General features: G+C 39.4%; 2 protein-coding genes across 4 annotated transcripts; one reads left to right on the forward strand and one right to left on the reverse strand.

Moving 5' to 3' along the window:
* Positions 1-4,023: 4,023 nt before the first annotated feature.
* On the reverse strand, positions 4,024-6,207 carry rpl28 (ribosomal protein L28). Of its 2 annotated transcripts, none has more exons than XM_055052256.1 (5): positions 6,117-6,207; positions 5,550-5,637; positions 4,542-4,665; positions 4,287-4,405; positions 4,024-4,158 (listed from the first exon to the last, which is right to left on the reverse strand). In XM_055052256.1, exons 2-5 carry the CDS (start codon positions 5,628-5,630, stop codon positions 4,069-4,071), a joined length of 414 nt encoding a protein of 137 aa, XP_054908231.1. In that variant the 5' UTR covers positions 5,631-5,637; positions 6,117-6,207; the 3' UTR covers positions 4,024-4,068. The 2 variants fall into 2 exon arrangements, with proteins under 2 accessions (XP_054908231.1, XP_054908232.1); XM_055052257.1 differs by having other exon boundaries at positions 6,086-6,135.
* A 201-nt stretch (positions 6,208-6,408) lies between these two features.
* LOC129374257 (uncharacterized) lies at positions 6,409-9,826 on the forward strand. Of its 2 annotated transcripts, none has more exons than XM_055052580.1 (6): positions 6,409-6,809; positions 7,108-7,222; positions 7,335-7,447; positions 7,947-8,046; positions 8,164-8,282; positions 8,385-9,826. In XM_055052580.1, exons 1-6 carry the CDS (start codon positions 6,719-6,721, stop codon positions 8,492-8,494), a joined length of 648 nt encoding a protein of 215 aa, XP_054908555.1. In that variant the 5' UTR covers positions 6,409-6,718; the 3' UTR covers positions 8,495-9,826. The 2 variants fall into 2 exon arrangements, with proteins under 2 accessions (XP_054908555.1, XP_054908556.1); XM_055052581.1 differs by having other exon boundaries at positions 8,362-8,456.
* The last annotated feature ends 138 nt before the right edge of the window (positions 9,827-9,964 follow it).

Genomic DNA, 9,964 nt, shown 5'->3' on the forward strand with positions numbered 1-9,964 from the left:
CAAACTATTCCTGGAGCATGCAGTGGCGTAGCAAATATGAGCACCGCAGAATCTGATTAACATTTTCATTGCTTTAGCAATTTTGGCTTAAAGTAAATGTGTGCCTACAGAGTGCTGTTTTCATTTCAAAAATGTAACCTACTTGTTTTATTTTTACACCAGCAAATATAATCATGTTGTTGGATTAAAAAAAAAATCTAATACAAAACATTTTCCCAGGCTGAAATAATCATAAAGCAGCACAGAAATTACACAATGTAGCTTTAATGCCTGTTTTATTAATACAGTTAACCAAACATATTTTAATATACAATTTATAGTTTGGGGTTGCACAGTGGAGCAGTCGGTGTGTGCATGATTGCTGTGCTTCTGGCAGGAAGAAGGTCCTGGGTTCAATTCCAAGTCTGGGGTCTTTTAGGCCTGGAGTTTGCATGTTCTCCCTGTGCATGGTGGGTTCTCTCTGGGTACTCCGGTTTCCTCCCACAGTCCAAAAGAATAACTGTCAGGTTAATTGGTCTCTCTAAATTCTCCCTAGGTGTGTGTGCATGGTTGTTTGCCCTCTCTTCCTCTGTGTTGCCCTGCAACACACTGGCGATCCTCGCCCGGAACGTTCGTGGGAGATCGGCACTAGCAACTCCCGACCCCACGAGGGACAACAGTGTACCGAAAATGAATGATGGACTTATAGTTTAAGCACTAGGATTATCTTTACGCTTTCATGGCCATAGTTTTAAGGGTGGAGTTACGTAAAATCAACTTTTTTGAGCTTTTCTCTCACCAACCGCCATCTTTCCAACCACCTCAGAGTCTCCATGCCGAGCTTCTGCCTCACAGAGCACCCCTCCTCTGCAACGCATACAACTCAGCTCCTTAAGACTAGGGGCGGCAGCATTTAGCAAACACTGTGTCGAGTTGTGATGATGAACTGACAACTGGTTCATCATGTGAACTAGTTGTCAGGGCAACGCTCCTAAGGCATAATGGAGGAGTGGCGGAAAGAGTGGGAGGTTCTTAAAGAGACAAAGGCCCAATTTCAAGGCCTTAAATTGCGAAGTCAGATTTCTTTTAAGTTAGGTTTGGTATATATTTTTTTTTACAAATGAAAGTAACAACTACTTGATTGTGCTGCAAAATAGCACAATATGCCTGAAAAATACATAATACTGTCCATTTAATTAATAGCTCTAGAACTTTGCTAACCCTAACCTTTTTTTCCAACAGCGAATTTAAATTTTTGTTGGACTTTTTATGCATAAGTCGACATGACGTCATAATTATGCAAGGCACCGTTGCGCCCTTCTCAAATAGCATAATTAGGCATCGCGGGTATGACACACCTGAATAAGCTTCGCAGTCGACAGAAAGCTACCTGATGCATCCTGAAGGTCGACTCGACTCGTCCGTACTTTGACTAATCGCTCTGATCTGATCGGGGTGGATCTGGGGAGCGATTATCCCCAGAGGCGGCAACCAAACTCAAAACCGCTTGATTAAATCACTGGTATGGTTTCCAGATTAATCCCACAAAGCCAGGAGACGCTCGGTTGATGTTAAAAGTGAACATGAGTGGGGAGGGGGAGATAACGGGGCCAATCGGTGACTACAAGCAGCTGTACAGCACCGTGAGGCAGGGCAGCACCAGCAGCAGGGGGGCCGCGTCCTCGAAGAAAGGGGCGGCTGAGCTGTTCACGTCGTGTCCGCAGAAGGCGTGCTCCAGCAGCAAATGGGTCTCTGCGCTGATGCCTGGTGCAGGGGGAGGAGGAAGAGGAAGAGGAGGGAAAAGCACGCTGTCATTACCCAGGAACCGGATCCAACGCATTGTGTGCGTTGATCACGTTTCACTATCTCTCTGCTGCCTGCATGGCCGTGAAATCGATGCCAATGAAGGCTGCAGCCGACGCGCTCGGAGCGCAGAGCGGAGCTGCTGCGCAACTCTGAATTCACGGTAATGCTTCGGGAGACCTTGGAGACATGCGCACCGTGTTGAGACCATTCCTCCCACAGGTGCTGGACGGCCTCGTTGTGATGCCCGTGGTGGTCGTAGTGATCCGGATCTGCTTGAGAAGCACAGTGAAGCTGCAGTTAAAAATGAATGAATGAATAAAGAATGGAAGCAGACAGGGTAACTCTGGAGGAGCTGCGGAGATCCAGAATGAAAACGACCCAAAGGAGAAAAAGATTTTTAAAAAATAATAATTAAAACTGGGGACTGCAGCGGCATAAACATACAAACAGAGATCAAAGCATGTTGTCAGAATGACCTAGTCAAAGACTTCCAGACTATAGTCTAGACTTTGACTTTCCTAGTCATAGGAAAAAGTGAAATAACTCAAAAAAAGCTCACCGCACCTTTTGGATTTTTATTGGTAGAAAATGTAAAAAAGAAAAAAAACATGCATTGTTTTTCTACTGCTTCACAATTAAGCACTACTTTGTCTTTATCTGTTACATAAAATTCACTGGTGTAGGAAGAAATTGTTGAAGGGGTCTGAATACTTTTACTTTAAGTTAAAGTTGCATCGTTACATGTTGTGATCGTGAATGTGTAAAGAGGAAGAAAAAGAATGAGAGAATCAAGCTAATACAGAAAACAGCTCTTAGTAGTATAATAAACAATGGGAGTTTTATGCTTTTAGAGAGTTCTGTCAAAAAAAAAAGATCTGTGTCATAAAAAGCACAAAAGCACATTTTATTTAGATAAAATAAAATGTTTTACAAAATAAAAATGTAAAAAAGTAAGTTCTGATTTAGTCAAGTTGTATTTGCAGTTTATGGGGGGGGAAAGGCGGCGTACCATTCGTGTGATGCCAGAGCATTCGCTTCAGCTCCCTGAGGGCCTGGGTGAGGTTTTCCAGCTGATCGTGGAGGTGAATGTTCTCCTCTATCAGGGCGTGGATTGTGTCCTGGAGCTCGAAGCCTTGACCTTCCAGCATGAGCAGGGTCAGGGGCAGGAAGAAAAGCGCTGGTCTCGGTCCTCTCATGATGACCAAGCACACAGAGGCTTTGTCATTCCTTCACTGACAGCTGCTCATTGCCTTCATCTTGTGCATCTGTCTCCCCTGGTGATTGGTCTGGCAGGTTTTATGAGCTTACAAAGGTGGGTGGGGGCGACCTTTAATTCCAAAGCCGCGAGTGGAAAGCTGCCAGCGGGGCTGGTTTAAAATCTATCAAATCATTCTACATCAGTGAACACAGCAGCACAAAGCCTGTTTGCAGCAGGATCTCATTTACATGACATATATGTGATTAAACACTGTAAGTAAACTCAACACTTTGAGGACTACAATGAAAATTATTGATAATATTCTTTCGTGTTTATTTTGACTGCACAGATCAACATAGCCAGCATTATTTGATTAACTGTTGCTCACATTTGCCTCATCTGCCACATGGCAGGTTAGCTACAGTAAAACCTGCTATATTAAAGACTCGACTGGCACAATGCAAGCTGGAGGTGGTTTAATGAGTTGCAAACAGTGATGTCAGAAACTTTCTGCCTTTAAAACTCTTGCTGGAAGTAGGTCAGTAAAGCCAATCGTGTTCTCGCTGACCCATTTGTAGTCGCTGCAAAAGCAGTGGCGTTAGAAGAGGTGTTCAGAAGAAAATGACAGAATAAACATATCCATCATCCTGTTCCTATGATTTAGTCCTTTAAATCAAATCAAGTTTTCTTCAAGTGCCTTATTTTTCAATAAAAGCTGTCAGATTGTAGAGGTTGTTTTTGGATAACAGCTTTACTGAAAATTAATAAGTGTAAGAATGTCACAAGATATGTAGTGAACTTAATAAAGGTCAATGGAGAGGGCGGGTCAGATTTTGTACAGCGTATAATAAATCTGGTCATTTCAAAGCAACAGATTGTGACAAGTATCTATATGTGTACATTTCTACAAAAAATTATCTCTGACATGACAATGTCAATATTGAATAATTTTGTATCAGGAGCGTACTAGATAAGAGCATCAGTGAAATCTTTCCCGCAAGAAATTGCAGAACTAAAACTACTGAAGACAACATACAGCGTTTCTTCAAACAAAAAGCCTTTATTTATTTTTCATGTGTATTAGTTTATGCTGTCTTGACAGCCCTGGTGCGCTTCTTTTTCACCACAACAGGCTTCTGGCTCTTCAGAATAGCACTGGCACGACGCAGGGCAGCCTGGAGGAGGGGAAACAAATAAAACCACCATTATAATCCTAAAAACTTCTAAAAACATTATCACAACTTATGAAGCAAACCAGAAATAAACTAGGTTTTTTCTTGAAAAACACAGGTAGTGATCTCACCATGCGCAGGTCCTTCCTGTAGTTGTTCTTGCGAATGATGTGCCTCAGGCTGTTGAGTGTGGCACGGGAGTTCTTGTTGATGGTGACTTTAACATAGGATGCGGAAGGCTTGTGCTGGCCTGAGCAACGAGAAAAAGTTGTTTCACATCATGGTCACCACAGAGCTTTAACAAATCAACACAGTAAATCTGCTACAAACGCACCACCTTTAGAAAGCGAGTTTCTTTCTGTCAGTAATATGCTTTGCGTTTTTACCTGCACGTCTCTTCAGCACCACCACGACACCCTTGCCGTCAGCTGCAGGCTGCACACCGACCGTCTTCTTGTGCACCAAGCCGTTGAAGCGGAAAGAGTTCCTGGCCTTCAGGTTGTTGGGCTCCTGCGATAGAAAAGTGACTCAGAAACCTTACTTCTCTGCCTTATAATGAACAACTGAGCTGACAACAAATGCTGTTGTCAACTACAACTTCTAAATGACAAAATATGTTTTTGGGACTTCGACTATTCCTATGTATAAGTCTCTGTAGATTTTATGAAACAAAGAAAAAGAAAAAAAAAATGTGTTAAAAAAAGACATTCAAACTGAATAAAGATGCAATGAAAAGCTGGAATTGATAGATTTTGAGATTGATCTGTCTCCAGTGGAGATCAGAACCCCCAAAAAATACCGTCTTTTAATGATCAGTGAATGCTTTAAGAACTGCAAAGTTGTGCTGATGTGAGAAAACTCAGAGATGTTGATAAAAGATGGCAAAGTCTGAGATGTTCAACAATAAATTGAGGAAAAACGGAAATCTTTAGGCAGCTAAGCAGGTAATATATGTGGATGGAGGCTATTTAGTAGCAATAGCTACACTGATTATTTATGTAATGGTAGATAATTAACTCTAACCTAGAATTTTCATAATAATAGTAAAACCACATCTTAAAGTGACTCCTCTGACTCTCGGCATTACTGTGCCTTTAATTCTATCACAAAATGATGACACTCATTGCAAAAAGGTAAGAAGAAATATGTTTAAAGCTTAGGACTCCTTAAACTAAAAGCAAAATGGCAAGTTAATCCTTTACAAACTCAGGGATTGTAAACTGGCCACCAGATATATTTATATTATTTTGAGAAAAGATGACATGAAGACACTTTTCCCCAGGTCCTCTAAGAAGTATATATGCAATCTTTCTGTTAACTTACAATATCTACAACAACTCAAAGTCTATTTGTTTACAACTTTGACACTTCGGAGTCGATCCTTGTATACTCACAGTGCTGTAGGTCTGTCCATTCCTCTTGATGAGGAAGCTGGAGCAGTTCCTGATGACCATCCACTGCAAATGGGACGACATGATGAACCTGAAAAATGAGGGTAGCTGTTTAAGAAACATTAAACGTCAATTGTTCGGTTTTAACTACAAATGCTCTGAATGGGAAGAGGTACTGTGTCACTATTTACTACGGCAATAAAAGCAGAAAGTCTTGTCAAAAGACGTGAACAAGTTAAGCTCCGATGTTAGAATCTAGTTAGATAATGTTAAAGCACACAGTCCATGTACTATATTTGTATCAACCTTCAGTTTATTTCATTAAAGTTTAGCTCAACCAGCTAACGTTAGCTTCACCACTCATCAGTACACGGTGAGGCCTAGGTTAGCCAACATACTGACACGTTTATCCTTAACTTCATAAATAGAACAAGATTGTTTACTGCGACAAAAAGTGTGTAATAATACACTACGCAAAGCTATCCAGTTTTATTTGTGTAAATACAACCGTGAACAGAAAACTAATCTATTTTATTTACCGGCTATTAGCAGCCAAAGCGACCACGTTACCTTTTAGCGGAGGAAAAGGACCAGAGAGACCGGAAACCGCTTCACGGAACCTTTTCAGAAATCCTTACGCATTGAAAACCGCTGTTCTGTAAACATTTTGTGAGATGAGCGAGGCATATGAAACTTGAAATAACAAAGTTGACTTAAATATTACACTCAGGAGTGAACTTTTAGCTTTTTGCCCCCACACGAGCCCATTATTAGTATTTTATGAAAAACTAGTTCTCAACGACAACAGCGGAGGGACATGTTTAATGAATGTTCTCTCTGGCATGACGTCATTTATGTGCGTCGCATGTTTACAGTCAGAAATGAACCCCTGATTACAATTGATTTTAAAGCGTTTTGATAGTGTGTCGTTTTATATTAAACGCGCTGGTTAAAGTGGTAAATGCGGACTAAGGAGAGGACGCTTATTGTCGGAGATATTGAATTGTTTGACTTTGTTTCTGATCTTTTTTTTTTTTTGGCAGATACGTTTAAACCTTATTCGAGGATGTGAAACTCGAAGTTGTTGGAGTTGAAAAGTTGGAAAACCATTTATCGCAAGGATTCACTCCGGTTTAAGGTGGTAGATAAAAGCTGTATCTGAATGAGTGAGCATGGATAAAGAAGAAGATTTGGAGATACTTGGTGAACAGCTGTACTCTCTGATCTACCCCAAACACAAGGAGGGTGCTGCAAAACTCACAGGTGAGCTCACCTGTATGATGCATTTTAAATACTATAAATTATTTGCCGTAACAAAAACATAAACAGCGTTCATATCCTCTGTCCCGTTGTGTAAATCCATCCATCCATTTCGTCTTTTTTGTCCTCTAAATGCAATTTAATGGTTTGGAAGTTTTTTTTTATTTTTTTTTATCTACATTTATATTTAAAAAAATGTAAATGAAAGGGCTGAGAACTTTGAAGATGAGGGTTTAAAGATGCAAATGAAATGCATAAATGCTAAAGTAAACTCTTCTTTGAACTTGGTTATGTGTTTCAGGTATGTTACTGGAGCTTCCAGCTGCTGTTTTGAGCCAGATGCTGCAGGATGAGGCCATGCTGACGGCAGCTGTGGAGAAAGCTCTCAGAGCTCTGCAGCTGGCACTGAAGGCCAGGTATGATCATCAAACGGAGACTGGAGCAATGATGTTGGTTTGTAATGCGGGTGAAGACTATGAATAAGCTTCGTGAACATAACCCTTTCTTTGTTTGTGTGATTCCTTTCAGTGAGGCAGCACAGAAAGATGAGGATGATGTGTCCGAGTCCTCCGACTCTCTGGGGGAGCAGCTGTTTGAGTTGGTGGATGTTTACAACACTGGTCACTCAGAGAAAATCACAGGTGAGGGAAATATCCTCGCTCTTCATAAGCACAGAGATTACCCTTCAGTATACATTTTCTTCATTTGTTTGTTGATCCGTTTGGCCTGCAATTTTTGACATGTTAATATTGTCTTCAGTGTGGTGAATCAAATAGTCAAAATGCTATTGTATGTAATCAAACCCACATTCAGTTTATCTGCACTTGTCAGTTGAGCATACAAACATCTACAAGTCATTTTTGCAGAGTTACAGTGATAGCACCGACAGCTTTTATCTACTTTTAAGTGCTGTTTTTTACTTTTCCAAAATTTTAATTATGAATATGGTGTACTGTATTCATCTGTTTTTGGTCTTTCTAAATGCTCTTTTGCTGAACTGAAATTGTAAAAATAAAACAATCAAATGACTGTGAATATCAGGACATTCCTATGCTACGTTTGGTTTTTAGCATCATTACTCAGCATTACTGGAGATGTACTTTTCTTATGCAATGACAAAGTGTTTTGTCTTGTGCACAGGAATGCTTTTGGAGCAGCACAAAGATGTGATTTTACAGCTTTTGTCAGACCACAAACTCCTGGAGGAACATGTAAATCTTGCCCTGAAGACACTGAAAGAGTTTGTAGCTTTTTACTCTGAATTTTGTCCTCACATTCAATTTATGTCATAATCGAGACACACTTTACATCAGATTTTTTTTTAACTGCAGATAATATATTCTGCCTTCTTTTTCAGGCAGAATATAGAGAAGGACCTCAGCGATGCTTCAGAAGGTGACGAGACAGACAGGCTGGGAGAGAAGCTCTTCTCATTGGTAGAGGAGATGGATTCACTGCATGCAAATGACATCACAGGTGAACTGACCCTGATTTATTTACCGTTCAACATGCACAATCTCTTGGCTGAGAGATAGTGCCCCTAACTCTCATAAAGACATCCACATTGTGTTTTTCTAGGTATGCTCCTGGAGATGGACGCTGCTTCTGTGCAACAGCTGCTCAGTGACCACACAAAGCTGCAGGTTGCGGTTCAGAAAGCACAGGCAGTGCTGGATACTGAGAGCTAAGCTGGATTTGATCAACCCCCGATTATGAAGACTTTTGTTATTTTAGACTAAATTGTGAACTGGGTATGAACGCAAGATGACCGATGAGTCTGAAAGACATCATTCTGCTGAAATGAAGGCTCATTTCTGAGTCCTCTGTTTGCAGTGTCAGCGTCTAATGAAAAACAAATCTTCACGGCTTCACTTTGGTGCCAAATCTTTATGGTTTTCTTGATAAAACTGTTTACACTAATGCATAAGAATTGATTTTCTTCTATAGAAGTCTCAGAAATTTGGATCAAGATGCTGCTTTTCGTTTTGCATTATTGTAAAAAATTTTCAGCTGCTAGGAAATATAGCCCATTTTCAAATACATTTTCAAATACATTTCAAATACATGCTTACTGTTGTATATTATAGTGACAGAACTATCTCCAAATACTGATTATAAAGATATTCATCATTACTATTTCTTAGTCCTGTGTTCAGCTGTAGCATACAAAAGGAGGACAAAAATGAATGACTGAGCTAATGTGGATGGATTTATGTAAATATATAAGGTTTGATATGCTGATTTATTTTTAAGTTTACATTTTAATAATGTAGAATATGACTCACTATCAAAGAAGGAGTAATTATGACTGTTTGAGCTCAAAATGACCATTAGTGACACAATATAGCTAATTATGTTGGACCAATCACATTTCATCCTCCTCCAAAAAACAGCTTCTTTGGGGAAGAAGCACTCCTGTTCACTTTAAAATATGAAAGTGTTTGGTTAATTCATTTCTGAACTTGCTGTCTAAAGGAGAAGGCTTCAGAGCAACTCTGTAGGTACCAAGTGATTCATTCAGATTAGAGCTCGTTAACACGTTCACAGGTGGTGAATAAGACTTATAAAGTGTCATAAACATGACATAACACCTGTCATGAACATGAGTAGCTCTCTCTGACTGTTGTCATAAAGTGTCATTCGGTTAAATCGCGTCACTTTTAATACAAAGTTTACATTATTCAAAATGTCTTTGTTGTGACAACTTGATGTCAAATCATGATCTGACATATTTGTTATAAAAGTATGATTGATTAAACTTTAGCTTTAATAACAACGCTACATAATTTTTAAAGTTTAATCAGTCATACTTTTATAACAAATTCATGTCAGATCATGATTTCTTGGTCAATGTCAAGTTGAGAAACGAAGACATTTTTGTCTTCGTTAAATACAACAGTACTGAAGAAAGATCTTTCTTTATTCCTGACTAAAAACAAATGTTAAAAATATATATCATGAGTTAGTGAATAAATTATTGCTGTATTGACTTCCATATTTTCGAAATAAATATTTAAAAAACAGAATATTGTTATGTTATCACTACTGTATCTATATTTACATCTTAATATTGTCATTTTCTTTGAAATTCAAACTCTGCCAAATTTCATTCACCTTACAGAGCTGACCTCGACTTTCATTTTGCAGAAATAAAGGAC

Source organism: Poeciliopsis prolifica, unplaced genomic scaffold (assembly GCF_027474105.1).
Source record: "Poeciliopsis prolifica strain line A6 unplaced genomic scaffold, Auburn_PproV2 SCAFFOLD035, whole genome shotgun sequence".
In the NCBI taxonomy this organism is placed as follows: domain Eukaryota; kingdom Metazoa; phylum Chordata; class Actinopteri; order Cyprinodontiformes; family Poeciliidae; genus Poeciliopsis; species Poeciliopsis prolifica.